We start from the raw sequence: 19852 nt of genomic DNA, 5'->3' as shown, positions 1-19852 counted from the left end.
GCAAATTATAACAAATAGGGATCTCCCTAACTATTATCCAACTTTAATTATATTCCAGGAGTTGGTTTCACAAGAGTTTCACTGAAGCAGACAAGAGTTTGAAAGTTATGCCATCACAATCAAGGTTCGTTTAATATTACTTGGCAATAAATACTGATACAAAAAGGTTTATTGTTTACCAAGCAGATTCTCAACCTGTGAAAATCCAACCCACATACTAAATGAGGTGAGCTCGAGTTTTTGGTTGCAATGACTTAAAAGGGGAAGCCACATTTCCTTCCTAGGGAGGACACTATATTTGAAGTGACACCAACATCCTACCAAATAGCATCATTTTTATCCCCTTTAAAAGTGTTCTTTTTAATTAAATATATATCGAGGTCAGGATAGAGAAGGCACTCAAAAAGATGGACCAACATAATATTACTTAAAATGAGTGGTCCAAAAAAAAAAACAAAAACAGCAGTAGACAGTAAAGCAATAGATTTGAAGGAGTGGATTGGTGTAACAAAAAAAAGGACAATTCTGAACTTCATAACCAAAGACTACATTTATGCCACACAATAACTGAAACAATTTAATACATCTTTGTCGCTGATCTGAACAAGCTAAATATTAATAAAAATGGGTTTCTCGGCAACTCCTAATGAAACCAAATTCATTCCCATGTCATGGCTTATGCAGGTCACAGGAAAGTGGAGATTTACATGGACTCAAATTCATCAATCCGCTGCTTAGTATTGCCCTGGCGAATCTGCCTCAGGGTTTTGTACTTGTCACGTCCTGCTTTCATGTTCTCTGCGTGTAGCATGTCATTCCGTGTTTTCTTGGTCTCATCTCGAGCCTGGGCCAGCTCAGATGTTAATGCCTATGGGTAAAGTAAGAGTGTTCAGTCATAAAAAAGTTGCTACAGATAACAGCTTCCAGAGGTTAAACTTCTAGCTGGGTCAAAGTGCAAAACTTGAGACACTCCAGGATACTTCCAATTATTAACTTCACTAGAATAGTATTGTGGTGAAAGAAACTGGATCCATCTGTTGTTGAAGTCAACTTCATAGTTGAAAATTTTGGATTTGTTAGGAAGATTTTTACAATAAATAGCTTTTGAAAAGATTTAATAATATGTCAGGATAAATTATTTATTTAAGGGCGACAGCACTTTGGTTTTTAAAAGGGAAATCTAGAATAGTAGCTTTTTAGGTGGTGATCCTAATCATGACATTTTACTGACATAATCATGACAAAGCACTGATCATGAATCCATACCAGAAGTAAATCATGAATTTTTAAGCTTAACCCATAGTTACTTTTCCAACCTGTAATGAGGATACTGAAGCTTTAAGCTCAAAAAACACTTGCTCAAGTTTCTTTGCAAGATTTTCTTTTACACATATCTAATCCACAATTTGGATTGAATCCACTGCCCAGGCATGGAGAAAAGAAATGATAGTAGAATTGAAGATTTAAGGACCAGGGCTTGTAATCAGCAGTTTTCCTGAGAAAACACGCATAACATATGCTGCACTTTATACTTTCAGCATTATATTGCACTAGTAAAAACCAGAGCTGAATTTTGGGCATTGTACATTAAAATACATTGGCTTTATGAATTTCAATAGTAATTCACCAGAAGGATCCCTGGAGTGATGATTTAGGGAATATGGCCCACATTTACCAAAATAGAGCAGGTAATCTAATTGAGGGACTTCAAATAACTTAAGACTGCAAAAAGTGAATTTATTTTCTCTCATGGGATACTTACTATTATTTTAAAATTGAAACTATTTAAGTCAATTAAAAGCCAAGAGGAAAAAAACACCTTGTGCACAAATATTGCACAAACTAAGCAGACAGCCTACATATACAAAATCTAAATGTTTAAGGAAATACTTTGGAGAGTGTGGCTAAAGCAGCAGTGCAGCAAAATAACCTCGTGCTGTTCTTGAAGGTAGTGACTAACTGCAGTCAATGGGAAAGTTTTGAAACACAGTTAAACAAGAACATTCTCTCTGCATTTAGATTCATATTTTCACATGGTCAAACCAGAGAGGGCATGTCCTGGTACTTTATTAATGAAAGTGCTTCAGATCTCATCTCTAATAAGTAACATCTTTGTATCAGAATATTGAATAGAGGGAAAAGTGTTTGCATTACTACTTGGAGTTAATTATAAAGCTCATGTTTTATCCAACTGCAGATCAGCTTGGTCAGTGTACATACCTGTAGCTGCATTTGTACACGTTGGTTTTTCTCTGCCTCAGTCAGCCTTTCTTCCTCACTGCGATCTTGAACAGTCCCCTCAGAGCTGAGTTCAGCACTAGCCTCTGCACTATTCTCATCATGCTCATCAGCATGCTCATTCTCAGCCTGCAGGATGGTCACTTGAATGGGTGGGGCTGTCGTGGCCTGTTTAAGTTCCTCTTTGGTCTTTTCCAGATCTTGCTGTGCTAAAGCAGCCTATAAAGAAAAAAAAAACATGACTAATTATTATCACTTACAACATCCACTTAATCATGAACTTTGGTTTTCCCTATGTTGAAAATATACATTTAACTAATGCAAATAAGAGTTAATTTTGAGGCTTCAGAACTTCTTTATTCACTTAAGTGGACCAAATGCTAAAAAATATGAATAAAATACAAGGATTAAAAACTTCAAAATACTGGTGGGTTTAAACTGAAGGTCTGGTATTGATGTTGAGTGGCTTTGCAAATAATGTGAAGCTTGGAGGACCAGATATCTGGAGTTGTCTCACAGGGAGCATTGTTGGATCAATATAAGCAGAGAGATTCTGGAGCCTGCATAAGTAAAGCTACTGCCACTACCACAATTATATTGAGACAGCCTAGCATAAAAAAGAAACCACCTTTAAATAGGGCAAATGCAGGATTTAAGAAATTGAAACAGTTGATTTCAATTGAAAGAACTGAAATGTAATTGTCAGCCTGAATTAGATTATTTGATTACAAATTAAGAACAACTTTCTTACAGCACCTGCCTCTCTACTACCACTCCACCAGTGCTCCCCCTCAAATAAAACAATCCAAGTCTAAAAAAGAACAATGTTTCTGTTTTACGCCTTGGACTAAGAGGCAGCACTACGCTGCTGACATGAAGCATTTGCTGAAAAGCCTGCAGGACTCTGACACCAGTACTAAATTAACTGGTAGTAATACGTACTAATTGAAAACACCAAGCAAAATGAATGCTGACTCATGCTGCAGTTAAGAATGACTGAGTGGGTATACTTCAGTAAAAAGCCCAGAATCTGAAAACCTTTTGAACTTGCTCCTACGTAAAAATCCCAGTCAGCCAATCTTCTTCTCTATCTTAGAATTGTGCAGCATGTCCACTTCCTCAGTTGAGCCACTTTAAGAATCAATGTTTAAAAACTGTTGCACTCATGCAAAATTTCTAGTTGGAGAGAGAAGAATATCCAAAACAAAAAAATTTAGTGTACATTATAGACAACATGTTTATACAAAATCCATTTGTCACTTCATAATAGTCTCATATGCTTCAATTGGGACTGTGGCTTCAAACTTAAGTGAAAGGGAGTCACGAGACTGGGTGTGTTGTCCAATTGTAACAACCAATTAACCTACCCACCCAGGTTTACAGTGAACAATAGATTAGATGATTTTTTTTATCAAGAATTAGAGCAAGATATTTTCATTTTAAAGTGAAAAGGAAATAGCTTACCATTAGCTGACCCAGAAAAGGTATTACAGGCATCAGGTAGTAAAGAGTTGTACAGTTACAGACCATTTATTTCCAAGATGAAAGGGAATTGGGGCAAAATAGCTGGTTAGCATCATTATCTTCACTGAAACATTAAACATGCTTCACACTGTCCTGACATCAGTTTACTTACACCTCAAGGACTGCAATAGTTTAAAGAAAAAAAAGTGGCTCATCAGCACTTTCCAAACACAATTAGGGATGGGCAATAAATTCTGGTTTAGCTAGGGACTTTATTCTAACTTTAAATGAAAATATGGAGAGGTGGGGTAAAAACACTGGCAACAGCCTATATATGGCCAGCTCAACAGGATTGGATTGGATATAAGATTAGATTAGATTACTTACAGTGTGGAAACAGGCCCTTCGGCCCAACAAGTTCACACCGACCCGCCGAAGCGTAACCCACCCATACCCCTACATTTACCCATTACCTAACACTACGGGCAATTTAGCATGGCCAATTCACCTGACTTGCACATCTTTGGACTGTGGGAGGAAACCGGAGCACCCGGAGGAAACCCACGCAGACACGGGGAGAACGTGCAAACTCCACACAGTCAGTCGCCTGAGGCGGGAAATGAACTCGGGTCTCTGGCGCTGTGAGGCAGCAGTGCTAGCCAATATAAGTGCAGTGACTTCCACGGTCAACCAGCACCATCATATTCACTCACGAAGGGCTATATTTGGGCATGTGCTAGCGGCTCACACATCAACTGCATCCCAACTTTTTGCCAGGGGAAAAAAAAAGACAGGAAAATAGAAGAATCCACAATATTCTAATACCGCTAGTTTTGCCTTACCTTCTGCTGCCACTCAGATGCCTCCTCTTCCTTCTTCTTCTTGGTTTCCTCTAATAGATTGATTTGAGAAGTGAGTGTTGCAAGTTCAGAGGCCTAAAAAAGGATAAATTGTCACAAGGTTACTTTCCTATCACTTCCAAAAATAGAAGGCATAAACTTAAACCAAATTGCTTGCTTTAGTTTTACACTTTTTTCATAAGGAATCAATAAATTAATGTTACAGGATAAAACACCTTTGAGAGCTAGAAAGTAAATTAATATGGAGTAGAGGGACCGTGTAGGGCTCAATCAGCAAATGTGACCCAAACAGTTTAGAGGAACACGTTTTGCTGAGCTTGAGCACTAATGTGCATGCTAAACAAAAGTGAAAAAGTCTGCACTTTAGATTGCAATTTGCTTTAAGCAGCTTAAATGCTAACAAAGCTCACAGCAGACAAAAGGGATTTATCACAAAATATTTTAATCAGAGTGCCGAGTCCACCACTCTTGGCTAATCAAAGTGTTAAATAACTAAAAAAGGTTATATTCAAAAGTTAAGGTTTTGCACCCAAGAAAAGCTTAAGGTTTGCAAACAAATGCAGTCAGCTAAAATGCAGTCAGCTAAAATGCAGTCAGCTAAAATGCAGTCAGCTAAAATGCAGTCAGCTAAAATGCAGTCAGCTAAAATGCAGTCGTAACTAATTCAATTCAATTCAAGACATGGCCAATTATCAGCACAATTATTTTTCACTAATACACAGGATCACAAACCATTTTTTCTTAGAAATCCTATAATTTTCAACTGGTTTTGGGCAAAGCACTTTGGAAGACTCCCAGTACAAATCTACCTGAAAATACTGGTAAAATGTAAATATCAATATTGAATAGAACATTCAACACATCATAAACAAGTTCAGCAGTCTTGCTCAAGAGGTCACAATGACTGGTTGACCAAAGTGAAATATGTCACACCAAGTCAGCAGAGATGTTCTTCTGCAGCTAGTGACTAAGCTAGGGCAGAAGTAGAAAACATTTCTCAGCATTTAATTAAACTACTCCTATCTTGGTAGGTGCTAGTACTGGGTACCTCAAGTGGCATGTTCCAGTTCACAGCTGAAGCAATTTTCATCTTGTTTTAGAAAGATTCACAACAAAGGATGGATCTCAAAATTCAAATATAATGTGATCACAACTTCATAGCAAAGTAAAGCAGCACACAGTTCAGAGTCAAGACCACTTGTTAGATATTAAAACATGGTTGAAGAACTAATTAAAAAAAAGTGTCACATTAATAAGATTAGGATTGGCCCTCAACTGTCATTTTGAAGCCTTAGTACACTTGGCTTCTGTGGTTTTGAAAATCAGGATAGTAACATTTGTGCACAAGCTCTTCATATTGGATTCTTCAGACCACCACCTTCATCCTTCCACTTCTGTGGAGCCATGTCAGCAAGCGATGAAAGGCTAAAAGTCTATTTTGTGTCATTCAAATATTTTAATGAAAGAAATATTATATACCAGAGGGCAAAATTTGAGAATTTAAGATTCTCAAGTCACAAAAAGGTCAGAAAGAAATTCAAGACTCAGCTGCACAGGTCTCAACTCCACTCACCCTGAGCTTCAAACACATCAGGGATTTCTCACAAGGGCAGAAGAGTCTTCATCTGCAGCAGAAGACAGACCAACATTTGCTTACATCAGGCAGGAAATGGTGTTCCCACCTCACTTACCAATGCAGGTCAGTCAAATGTCAAACTCTAAAAAGGTGCAAGCCTTTTATCAAACACACATGGTCAAAACTGGATCAGCATTGTTCACGATATTTTATTTAGCAGGAATCCAAAATCTAAGCTATTGAACTGAAAATCTTCCCAAGCACTGATGAACAACTTAATACACAAGTTTGTTCAAATTCCATTTTTGGTCCCTCAATGGTGTTACTTACCAGGTTCTCTTGATTTTTCATTTGATTTTTGGACTGTTCAATTAAAGCAGCCTTGGTCTCTTCTGCATTCCTGCGCTCTTGTTCCAGTCGTTCAGCCTCTTCTTGAGCTGTTTTTCTCTCTTGTTCCAGCTCCAATGCTTTGCGAGTTTGTTCTTCCAGTTCTGGAAGATAATAAGTTAAGTATTACAATGCACCCAGTGATGTTTACATTATAATTCTTGGATATAGCATACTGCAGCTCAAGTTTACTTGTTGCAATGCACTTTTAAAAAAACTACATGAGCAATATAAACACTTTCCATCCTTGTACAGTTACAGGACAATTGTCATTAGGTGGCTATCTTTCAGCTTTCTCTGTGGGCCAGATAAGCCAGCAATAACTACATACATTTGCAGCTCCGAAACAAACAAGGGCTCCATTCTCCTTCTCTGGTCAAACTTACCATTTCTTTTCAATCGTTCATGGCAAGGGAGTGCCAGAAACAAAATAGATGCAACAGTAGATCATTTGGCCCTTTGAGCCTATACCAAAACTGGGCCAGCAGCTTTGTCCCCAACCCCAACTATTCTGGGAAAGTTAGTGACTGGCTTTCTTGTACCACACTGTGGTCCTTTTAATAAGAGACCTCCAGGATTATGACTGACTAGTGAAGGAATGGCAGTACTGTTCCAAGTCAGGACAACGTGCAACTTGGAGGGAAAGTTGCAGGTGTTAATGTTCCTGTACACATGCTACTCTGTCCTTCTGGGTAGAGATTGCAGGTTTGGAAAGTCTTGTTGAAAGAACCTCAAATGGAGTTATTGCCATGCATCTTGCAAGTGGTGCAAGGAGAGAATGTGGAAAAAAAAAAACTGTTGGATGAAGTACTGGCTAAAACAAATGGCTTTGTTTTGGACAGTGTCAAGCTTGGAGGGAGCTACACTTTTTCAGGCAGGTAGACAACATTCTATCATACTTCCAATGTATACCCTGTACAATACATACAAACTATGGGGAGTCAGGAGCTGAATTATCCACTGCAGGATTCGGAGTCTCTGACCTGCTCTTGCAGAACCAGTATTTACAAGGCTGGTCCAGTTTAGCCTGGCCAATTGCTAACACCTGGACTGTCGATAGAAGTGAAGTCAACAATTCATTAGAGTAGCCAATAGCTAGATTTCCTCCTGTTGGAGATGGTCATTCATGCCTCAGGTACCGGGCAATGCTACTTATCATTTGACAGCCCAATCCTGAATTTTGCTCAGGTCATATGGACTGCTTCAGTGCCTCAGGAACTAAAAAAAATAAAAAGGTGCTGAACATTTGTGCTATTCGCTGCAAACATTTCCAGTTCTGACCTGATGATGGAGGAACAGTCAATGAAGGAGCTAAAGGTAGTTGGGCCAGGACATTACTGCAGGAGTTCTTCTAGGCAGTGTTAGTGTTAGAGAGCAGAGACGACTGGTTTCCAAGCAACCACAAATCATCTTCACTTGGGTTACGTATTGAGAGCCTCTGCGCTGATTCCTATTGACTCGGTTTAGTGTGCACTGCTGGACCCCACAGCCAAATGCTGCTGTGATATCAAGGGACTCTTACCTCCCCTAGAGTTCAGCTCTTGCCCATGTTTGAACAAAGGACAATACAATGGTCAAGAGCTGATGTGCCCCTGGCGAAATCCAAACTGAATAATATCGCTGAGCAGGCTATTGCTAAGCAAGTGCTGTTTGATAGCAGTTAGCCAACAACTCCTTCCATCTCTTTACTGATGGAGAAGACTGATTGAGCAGTACTTGATATGGCTACATTTATCTTGTTCTGTATTCTGGAGAGGACATACCTGGGCCATTTTCCACACTGCAGCTACATTGGAATAGCTTGACTAGGGAGTGCAGCTAATTCTTAAACAACTCTTCAACACGGTTTCTGGAACACTGGATACTGCATAGGTTGTGTACCATGCCAGTGTTTTCAGCTTTTTTTTGGATGTAACATCAAGTAAATGGAATTGGTTAAGGATGGATATCAGATGCTGGGGACCTTCAAAACATGCAGACATAAATCACCCACTTGGCACTTGTCGCAGATGATGAATGGAAATCATTCAAGCCTGTCCCTTGCCTGGATATGCTAGGTTTGTCCACTGAAGATTGAGAACCTTCACTTCCTGTTGGTCGTTTAATTGTCCACCACCATGCATGACTGGATGCGATACAATTGCAGAACATGAATCTAATTCATGGGTTGTGGGAACATTTCACCCTGTTGACTGCAGACCAAACAGTGGAAACACAGTACTAGTCCAGTGTTACAGCTTCACCAGATTTTTTTTTTTTTTTAAAAAAAAGGGTCAGAGTGCCTGATCCTGCTCCCAGCATGCCTTCTGCATGCTTCATTGAGCCAGGATTGATTGCTGTTGATAGATGGTAGAGTAGAGAATAGACAGGGTCAAAAACGTCCCCATCATTAAGGATGGAATATTTGTAGAATCTCCACTTCAAAATTACCTCTTGGATGCCCAATTATGAATTGCTAGATTGTGTGTCAAGTCCATTCCAAAAATGGTAACACTACACAAGGCAGCCTCAAAAAAGATTGGACTCTGTACATACAGTAGCCTTACTACCCTGAGGTGCTCAACATGGAAGTAAAAAAGATGAGAATAGGTGGTAACTGGCATGAGGTTTCCATGCCCATGATTGACTCAATTCCATGAATTTTTGTAGCGTCTGGATCAATATTGAAGACTCAGTTACTGTATTGCATTCTGAAGTACACCAACCTCAAAATAGTTCAAAGTCAGTGAGTGAGCTGGACTCTTGAGAACAAAATCACATTTTGGCTTTTTGAACGATGAAACATTTATCCTAGTCAGTTTAAGAAACTGACTAATAAAGATAGGAGATACCTTCACTGTGGTTGAAAACAAAAAAGCTTGTGTAAAGGAGTCAATTTTGTTTTTACAAGATCTTTTCAAGTGGTCATTCTTAGTCTGGTTTTCTTTTGAGCAATTAAGATGCCCTTAACTGTACATCAACAACTTTGCACAAATGTATTCAATAACTGATCATGATGGAACTAAATTGCCAAAATAAGCCTGCTGATCCATCAGGATTCACACTGGAATCAGACTTGCCCAGTATTACCATCGATCATGAAAGAAAAATTCAGAAAAATATAGCCCCAAGTGACCAGCCTTTAATTTGGATCCTCAAACAACAAAAATAAAATCTAACATTTGTTAGTTATGTTTTGCTTAAATCCTCTTGATCTGGCTCAGAACGTCCCACCATTCAGGCTCTGCTGTTGATTTCATGCCCATTAATATAGTGCTACCCTATACAGCCTCACTTTAAACGGAGGATCTTAATAGCAACTGCAATTCAGCTTTTTTTAAAAAAGTGCTTATACAAATGATTCACATTCTTGGACAACACAACCTTATGGCTTGAGCCAAGTGGGACTTTTTCTGTTAAAAATAGATAAGTAAGGATAGTATTCAAGTTAACAGAGATAAGTCACACGGCTTCTTTAGGTCTAGTTTAAAGAAAAAGCCCTTTCCCCACACTCTCCAACTAACCAATTAAGTAGTAAACCAGGCCTCTGTCCTCAGATAGTTCCCTCTTTACAAAAAAGATAAACAAGAGTGTGTCTCGGTAGTCTCCAATCCATGATGCCAAAAGCAGCACCAGTGGCTTCACTTTCAAAACAAAAACACGTACTTTCTTTTCAGCAGGAAGACTAAAGGGCAGGGGCTGAGAATGGAGAGAATCAATCTTGGGATGTTTTCCTCCCCTCTTCAGCAAAAATCATTTCACCATTTCTCAGGGTACTGCCCAATGCTTTTCCTCTCAGTCGATTTAGAAACATTTACTGCTGATTACTGCCAGGCATTTTGTCTAGTCTCTAGAGTTTACACAGCATCAGCATGTTTTTTTTTAAACTAGGAGTGCCACACTCAAAAGGGGTTCCTGTTCACACCAAAAATAAACAGTTTCCATTCAGGCCTGAACAGCAAGAGGGCAGAAACCTTGGTCAGCTCTCTTACAACAGGAAAGTCAATAACAGCATCTTTAGAATTATAGAACCCCCGCAGTACAAACAGGCCCTTTGGCATATCAAGCCTTGACCAGCCATCTGAAGAGCATCCCACCAATACCCTCCTCCACCCTATCCCTATAAACCCACATTTACCATGGTTAATCCACCTAACTCACATTCCTAGACACTATGGGACAATTTAAACACTGCCAATCCACCTAAACTGCACATCTTTGTATGTTGAACCCCATGCAGAAGTGGGGAGAACATGCAAATTCCACACAGACAGTTATCCAAGACTTGAATTGAACCAGGGTGTCTGGCACGGAGGCAACAATGCTAATCACTCAATCACATCAACTACTGCCCTGGCCAAAGTCAGTGATTCAAATGTCCAAGTCAAATTGGCATATACTTCATAAATGGGGTTCTATTGCACAGTAGATAAAACAACTGCATGGGGTTCTTCTAAAAATACAATGTGTCCCATGGATCTTGAACATTGCTATTCTTCCTCTTGCAGATGTTAATAAGCTGGAACTATAAACCATTAGGTGGTGATGATTAGTTTTTAAACAACCCCATGACAAGTAGACACATCAGCAACATGACAGAAGTTATGCAATGAATCTCTACATCAATGCAATACAGATCATTTCAAGTCACAGACAGCATCTTTCCTCGCCTTCCTCACAAGAAGATTTTAAATGACTGGTCTTGACCATCAATAGCTAACTTTGTTCATTGTTGTACAGGTGTTGGGATAACCTTCAAAAATTCCCCTTATCCTTCAAGTTTTAAACACACCCCCAAATTATAATTGCAAAATTATATTTTACAAGTCAACTTTTCTGGAAGTTACATGACTGATGAGAAAGAATATTCCATGTTGGAGGGCCTTTGTTGCAACATTTAGGACGTGCTAGATAAACTGTTTTATGAAGAAAAAAATACTCGTGTACAAGAGGATCCTCCTACACCCTATGAATTTAGGGATCATTGCTGAAGAATGTTTGTCTCTCCTATAAAACACACTAGGAATAATTACTTGTCACTCAGTCCAATCTTCCTCCGGATAGAAAAAAAACATTAAGACAACATTAGAAGCACATCTTCCACTCAGATCAATTTGCTCTTTTTATTAATATCACCTTTTTGGGCTTTTTCAGTCTGTTCTTCAACGCGTTTCAGTCTCTCCATCAATTCATCCTTTTCACGCTCTATATTCTGTCTGTCTTTCTCTGCTTGCTCTCTCTTCTTTCTCTCATTTTCCAATTGTGCTCTGGAAACAAAAAGAATGCTTTTGGATTAAAAATTAAATTAAAGCAGAATGTCAAGCTTTGATTTTAAAAAATTATGTAATCTGTTCTCAAGTACTAAGGACAGTACCTGAAATGCAGTAATATGTAACAAAACTGGTTTCTCTTCAATTTATATACACACCTCACGAAGGTAAGCAACAGCCATTTCAAATTGACATTCTATCGAAACATGCAGGTAAAATGAAACCAAAAAGTCTGCTCTTCTGATTGGTGTTATATTTGTTTTCAACTTAAAGACAGCAGTGTTTTGATATAATGTTTTATTTGGAGATTACACAATTTCAATACTAGAGATTTTTTTGGCTAGAAACTTAGCCCAAAAAGGTCCACTTCCAAAGGCAATATTAAATTTCCTGAACTGAAGTATTCTGGGAAAACAAGGTAAACAATTGATCTCCATTAAATGAATATAATTAGACAAAATAGAATGGATAATTACAAAGCTTCTTTTTAAATTATTGTTTAAGTAACACCCATCATGCTCGAAAATCTTCACATCATACTCAAATTTCTAAAGTGTCAGTTGCATTGCATATATAACAGTATTGGACAATCTTGGAGACACCCAAGTGGGAGCATTTTGCATCAAGATTAGAGTGGTGCTGGAAAGCACAGCAGGTCAGGCAACATCCAAAGAGCAGGAAAATCGACGTTTCAGGCAAAAACCCTTCATCAGAAATGAGGCTGGGAGCCTCGGGGGTGGAGAGATAAGTGGGAGGGGGGGGGGTTTTTGCATAAAGTATATTCAGTACCAAAAAAAGTCATTTTTAAATCCCACTTCAAAGTTCACGAATTAAAACCTACTATTGCTTCAAATCTCAAAATTCCTGACCTTTCCATCTGTTTCTGATGCTTCTCTTCTCTTGCCTGAGCCTTCATCTGCTGGACTTCAATGGTATCTGGCTTACGTCTGCGCATGTAGAGTTCATGGTTTCCCATGCACAATGCCAGGATACGCTTATTAATGCGGAGACGAGGTGCATAGAATACGAAATCCTATGAAAAGGAAATAATTTGGCATATTTTCATATTTAAAATTAATGCATTAAAAATTCTATAAACTGCATCATGCACGTATGGCACTAGAACACAAACCTACATCATTACTTTTTCTCCATTTTATCTTGTGTTGCTATTCAGCCAGAAAAACCCATATAAACAAAAGCTAGGGATTCGCCATAATAACTGTTGCCAGCGACCTATGTTCAGAAGAGAATGGAGAAACTTGCAAACAGAGGTGAACACTAGATGTCAACAAAGAGTGACCTTCTCTCAAAATTGACCAACCATAATGCAAAGATAATTACATTAGATTGATGACCATCATCCGAGATAAATCAACACTTAGCACAAATATAGGTACGTTTTTAAAAGCAACAGGGAATTCCTGAACTAGAAGCCCAAAAAAAACTGGCACCTGAAGAATCTGCATTCCGTAAGGGCATATCAAGTACTTCAATCCTGAATCTTGGTCAAAACAAGGTTCAAATTCATCATGTAGCTAAGGTGAACCTATTATCTACTGGCACAAAAATTGCTGGGAAAGCTCAGGTCTGGAAGCACCTGTGAAGAAAAATCAGAATTAACTGGGGGTGGGGCAGGGTGTTGGTAATGAAGAGTTGGAGGAAGGGTCAGACCCAAAACACTGACTTCTCTTCACAGATGCTGTCAAACCTGCTGAGCTTTTTCAGTTATTTTTGTTTGGAGTTACAATATTTACAGTTCTATTAAATAAATCAGTAGACAATAAACAAGTGCTCTTCCATTCTTGGTGTTCAAGATATGAGGTTGTATTATCACATGAAGATGTTCAAATCTTCAGAAGTCATGTCACATCATATATCTACAATGTGCTGCTTTGAGTACTAGTAAAGTAATTGTTGCCAGGACAGACTGATTTCTGTAAACTCTAGTCTGCTGATTAATACTCAAGTGACAATTAACTGATCTCTCAATCCAAACCTATTTTGAGGTGGTATTTGCAGATAGCTGCATTATGTCTTTTGTACTTACTGGTGCTTTTTTATCAATTGGTTTGATGATAAACTTCTTATCGTTAAATGAAATGTTTCGGATTTCACTCCATGGGAATCCAATCTTGGGTGTCAACCTTAAATTAAGAGCAGACATATCCTCATTCAACAATCACATGGGTACCCACACCTGCCACTAAACATACAGCAACTAGTTTTAGCTAAAATCTTGCTACCCATTCTAGTCTGCAACTAACTATTTCTGCATTGCAAATGCCTTGTGGTTAACTCAGCCCTCTGAATCTGAGCAATTCATTGTACTGTCTAAACTTCTGGTTTGTGTCAAGTTAGGGCATTTCACTAAAAGCAAACTTAAACTTATCCCCATGTCCCTAGAAATTGGACCAGAGCAGTGGAGTAAGAAAAATTCAGGCAAGAAATCTTGCTGTAAAATATCCAGTGAACCAACTGTCTAAACTATTTCCTAGTAGTATTGCTGACCAGTCACAATGTCAAGACTGTTTAAACACTCCAAATTTAAACACCACACCATACAAATAAATATTCATTTACTCAAACTTCTACCTTCCTGTTAAAAATCATTATTTATCGAATTGTGCTGTCATTACTGTGATATTTAATCTGACAGTGTAGCTTCTAACCTTGTTCAGTTATGAGTGATGCATGCTGAAAACATGATCTTGTACAACAAGGCCCAGGCACATTACAATGTTTGGATAATTCTATTAAATATGTTCCCTACTATAAACACAATATTGACTATTTCAGTTAATCTGGATCTGTAATTCTAATTGGGCCAGCTAACTGTAATAACAATTCCCCTTTTGTGCACAACTGCTGGGGTTTCCATTAAATGGAAAACCGGTTACTAAGAACATAGTTAACAACATTCTGGTAACTAGCTAGTAACATGTGGCTAAATTTGCATCTCCAGGGGTCAGTGAGGAGGTAAAAGGTACAAACAAAAAACTCACTACTTTCTTAATCATCCATTTGTCTATCTTATAGAAAGTGTCCTCCATTCTAGAATTTACCTGTCATCATGTTCATATATGTTCAGTCCAAGAGCATCAACACCAAGCCACAGCTCAGAGCCCTTCTTATTTTTGATGTTGAAGTAGTTAACACCATACATTTCAAGATCTTGAGCAATCTTCAGATATTCCATCATGGCATCTTCCCTGTTAAATGAAAAGGAGGTGCCAACATTGAATTCCATCAAACATTTAAAAAATACTAAGGCATTGGATTGGTGTTGAAGACAGTGCAGGAAAAGAAAAAAGTAGATTACTTGAGTTCAAAACTGCAAAAACAAGGATTGTAATCACCTTCTGCTGATATTTGACTATGATTACATAACTTACAGCAAAACTAAGCTTACACAAAAACTTTAAGCATGAAGAGGGGGGGGACAACGAATAATAGAAAATGTCAAAGCTGACTATTTCAAAAAAAAATTACTGGCTCATTTTTCAGTTTTCTAGATGTGCAAGTTCTGATGGGTGAACAGGGTGTGTTTATAGGAATTTATACACAATCTGTGCAAGAAGAATTTCATTAAATGCCTTGTACAAAAGCTCAATATTTTTTCTTAAAAAGCCTTATTTCAATACCAGTTACTGTAAATAAGCATGTGTTTAAAACTAAAATTTCAAAATGTTGAGAAATTTTACTTTAGTGAAATAAAAGAAAATATATAATAAATTGTACTCATTTCTATTGGCTCTTGTACTCTGGTCTGGAGCTTTAAAAAAAAAATGTATAAACCCATTAAAATAAAGTTCATTCAGTATTTACATGATGAAAACAGAACAAAATTGACCCAGAAGTTCAAGACCTATTGTACTTGGAGCACAATAGCCACAAGGTGACTAATATCACAGCATGCTAAAAATTAACCAGACTTGAGGATTTAGTTTCACTGTTATTGTTGGATTTTTCTAAATATTAACCTTTCAAAAGAAAAAGCACTACAGTACATTGTAAGTTTTAAATCACAAATGCTTCCTGCCACGACTGACATCTGTAATGAAGTGAAAATGGAATGGTGCACCCTAGCTGCTTTAAATCCAGCACAGAAAATAAATTTGACATAACTATTTTTAAACAAAGTAGTCCCTGATTGATCACTAACCATTCTGGTCAAATACAGAATGTGTTTTGAAGACGGAGGCTACATTTTCCTGTTAAATTGCAAGACTATTCCATCACATCACAGAACACAGTATAATGGCTCATTCACAAATTCTCAAAAATCAACAATCAGCCTTATAAATTTACACCAGTTACTGAAAAGCAGCCACACACAGCATGAAATTGGCTTAAGTTTGTGCTGTTCATACCCCAGGTGTCAAGGCATACAATTGCTATCTTGATTCTGAACAAAAAATATATATTAGCTGACTAAATTTGAATCTTCTCCAATTCTGAGTGGAAAGAACACCAGCTTAAATTTGAAGTCAGTCCAACTATAACACCATGGAAATATTAGCTGAAATTATTCCCATTGAAAAAGATCAAACTTTTCCACACAAAAAAAAGTAATGTTGTCAACTTCTGGTATTACCTGATCATTCCTCTATGTTCCTCATGCCATATTTGGATCCGATCTTCCCACTGTTCTTTGTTCAACTTGTGCTGTTCCAGGACTCTGAAGGTAGTAGTGAACAGTTAAACAATTATAAAGTAGATAAATCTAAAGATTTCCATTGCTTAGCAGTGTTAAAGATGATTTGTCAGTCTGAATTGGTAATATCCACAAAATATGCCAGCCACCTTTCACAAATAAGCTTACTTCAATCGTTTAAGTTTTAATACTGAGACGGCATTAGATAGCTGTATTTGTATTTTCCTTATTAACTCCAGAGTAATGAAGCATGCTTCAAGATTGGTATCTGCACCTTCAACTGAACCTAATGTATAAAATCCAATACCACTTTACAAATTAATAAACCAAACCTACTTATAGCACATAGTTAAGAACTGAAGAACAAAGCTGACTACGTAAACCTTCAAAAGACATTATGCTTAAGCGCATTTTGATTGAGAGGTAGGATTGATCAAGGCAAGGAGAGTCCCATTGCCGAGAAGTCCTGGAAAAGAAATAGGGAGGAGACAGCAGCATGGAAGAGGAAAAAAAAGGTTTCAATTGCTTTAATACAGCCTAGAAATTTAAGCAACCTGTTTGACTATTCTCATTCAAAATAAATGATGACCAGAATTAGAAATCCCTAGCAAGTTTTGTTTTCATTTTAAATTGAAAGTTTTTTTTTTAAACAAAATAAAATTACAAAAGAGATAGTATTACACTTTTATGGTAGAACAGCAGGAAACTATTACTTTACTTTAGAAAAACCAAAACAAAAAATATAACAACCTTTCCATACAATCTAGCCATTTCAAATGGCGAGTATGAATAGGAGAACCGGTCTCAAAATAAGTCAAGGCAAAGGAAAGCTTTTGCATATGCCATTCAGATTCAATAAATAATTAGAGTATGTTAAATTAGGTTGAATTGAGCTAAACTTAACTTACATCACTCAACACCACCCCAACAAAGCTCCCATCAGCAGGAGCATCAGTTAACATATCTGTATTTATTCAGCATTCTTAATCTTAGGGTTCCTGTGGCTACACAAAGGCCCTAATCAGTATGGTTGACAAGTCTGCATCCATGCGAGTGAGCAAATGTTGTGTTAAAATTTGGAGTTGATCCAATGGAGATGGAAGAATGCAAGGTGTGATTTGATAGAGGTTTTCAAAATTATGCGTGGGCTGGATAGTGTGAAGAAAGGGAGAAACTGCACCTGCTCATTAAAAAAGGAACACTAACAAAAAGGATAGATTTAAAGTAGTATACAAATGAAAAATAAAGGTGGTGATGGGAAAAAGATTTTTCACAAAGTAAAGTAGTTAGGTTATGGAATGCACTGCATGAAAATGTGGAGGCTTGTTTGAAGAGCCTGGCACAGTGGGTTGAATGGCCCCTCTGATAGAGCTACATTGGAACATGGACTCATTATGCTCAAATTCAAAGCTTCCTTAGCTGATTAATTCACTTTGTAGCCCTACAATCTGAGCAATCAACTTATTTTGTTTCCACTCGAAACAATGGTCTGAATTCAACATCAACTGGCAAACTCTCTCAAAAGAGACACCGTGGTGTTGCAATTATGAAGGTAGAAACATTAAGGCATAGAATGGTCAAGATTCCTCCAGAAATACATATTAGCCTCAGTTAAAAATGCTTCAGTCTGCTTTTTATTTTGGGGGGGGGGGGGGGGAGCGCAGCATGTGTAAAGAGCCTGGGAGTACTCTTAAAATCAGCAGGAGCTAACTGAAATGGAAATATTCCTCAGCTGCTGCAAATAAATGGCAAAACACTGTATTTTAACATAACCAAAAATTTCTCAAATTCCAAATGGCTAGTATGAATCAGGAGGAGAACTGGTCTCAAAATAAGTCAAGGCAAAGGAAAGCTGTTGCCTATGCCATATCAGATTTAGAAGGTTTTGGAAAAGAGGGAAAATCTTCCTATTCCTAGCACTCCCTACTAGTTGCTTTTCTGGTCGTTGGTACTGAAAGCATCACCTGCATCTCCAATCACAGTGCATATTTAACTCAAAAGAACTAAACTGCATCAAGATATACCCACGGTAGCACCTTAACACAACTAAAAATTATAACAGTAAAACAACACAAATTATATTATCTCTAACCATCTGGGCAACATTTTGTCATGTTGGAAAATTTGTAGGTCAGTTTGATTTTTCTAACCAAGACATGGCAATTACAGTATGGAAGATGACCAAAGACCACAAGACAACCAAACAAACCAGCTATTAACCAATACAAGCACAAGCTATTTGCTCAATTAAAATACACATGCACAAAACAGTTAAAAAGAATACTCCTTTGACATGACAGAAGCAAAGAGAACAATTGCAAAACAATGACATTACATGAACACTTCACTTAAAAATGAAACCCATATTTTGAACAATTCAAACACATGAGCATGATACAGCAAAACATTGAATGCTTTTCATTTTTCCACCCATATTTCCACTCTTATTCCAACCTAAGATATTATCAGATCTGTTGGCACCAGCCTAACCCCTTAATTTATTCCTTGCATTGGATGTAAAAGCTGCTTGCTGACCCTACCAACATCTTAGGGCCTGTGCCAAATACTGGGAGGGAGGATGGACAGTCAACCCATGGAATCATACCTTACAAAAAGGAGGGAGTGTCCAGTACTACTATCATCCTTGCGTATATCCTGTCACCTTGGCAGGACAGACCCCAAAAAAAGTGACAGTTTAGTACAAGGAAATGTCATTTAAAAAAAATCCTCAGCATTTGATTCCAGACCCCGAGGGTCAAACAAAAAAAAAGGAAACCTGCTGCCGCTGACCATGATCACTTACCTCAGCACAGCCGGTAAAAGGGATAAACATAATTGACTTCATCTTCAACCTACTTTCTCTAGATGCACCTATGAAATTATTGGTCAGACTTGCCATAACAGCTCCTTTGAACATTTAGTGTGCGCCATAACAAGCTGTGACCTAGCCATGCTGCAGCTGTATAGTTATAGCACTGGCATCTAGTTGTGTAGAGAACAATGTCCAACTGTGTCATAACTACAAAAAAAAAAACAAATCCAATCTAGTTGTCAACTACAATCTTAGCAAACAAACTGATGGAAAGAGTCATCTACACAGTGCTATTAAGCTTCACTTGTTAAAAGAATACCTGCCTCAGTGACAACTTGAGTTTTGCCAGACTCACTCAGCTGCTGACCTCATTGCAACCTTGCTTCAAACACAGACAAGAGAGCTGAATTCCAAAAGCAGAGGCAAGAGTGACTGCCCATGATACCATATGACTGAATATAGTTATCAAGGAGCCCTCAAAACACTGGAGAAGCTATAGTGTTGTGGTAATGTCACAAGATTAGCAACCCAGAGCCCCAGCCTAATGCTCAGCGATCATAGTATCAAATCAATGACAAAAACAGAATTCAATAAAAATCTAGAATTTTA

The 19852-nt window shown here is 37.9% G+C and overlaps 1 protein-coding gene across 1 annotated transcript in view; it reads right to left on the bottom strand.

Annotated features, from left to right (window-relative positions):
* Nucleotides 1-6: 6 nt before the first annotated feature.
* The window catches only part of msna (moesin a), an 87997-nt gene continuing 68151 nt past the window's right edge, over nt 7-19852 (bottom strand). Inside the window, exons 5-13 of the mRNA XM_043704837.2 lie at nt 16372-16455; nt 14840-14986; nt 13825-13921; nt 12644-12807; nt 11641-11771; nt 6469-6629; nt 4545-4637; nt 2221-2457; nt 7-868 (exon numbers count right to left, since the gene is read on the bottom strand). Of these exons, the coding sequence (XP_043560772.1) occupies nt 704-868; nt 2221-2457; nt 4545-4637; nt 6469-6629; nt 11641-11771; nt 12644-12807; nt 13825-13921; nt 14840-14986; nt 16372-16455 (1279 nt within the window). The 3' untranslated portion in view covers nt 7-703. The remainder of the gene's footprint in view (nt 869-2220; nt 2458-4544; nt 4638-6468; nt 6630-11640; nt 11772-12643; nt 12808-13824; nt 13922-14839; nt 14987-16371; nt 16456-19852) is intronic.

Source organism: Chiloscyllium plagiosum, unplaced genomic scaffold, assembly GCF_037043375.1.
Source record: "Chiloscyllium plagiosum isolate Xiang-an unplaced genomic scaffold, Cpla_swu_hap1 HiC_scaffold_11, whole genome shotgun sequence".
NCBI lineage: Eukaryota > Metazoa > Chordata > Chondrichthyes > Orectolobiformes > Hemiscylliidae > Chiloscyllium > Chiloscyllium plagiosum.
Note: the sequence above shows the minus strand (reverse complement) of the source record. Positions and strands in the feature narration are given on the sequence as shown.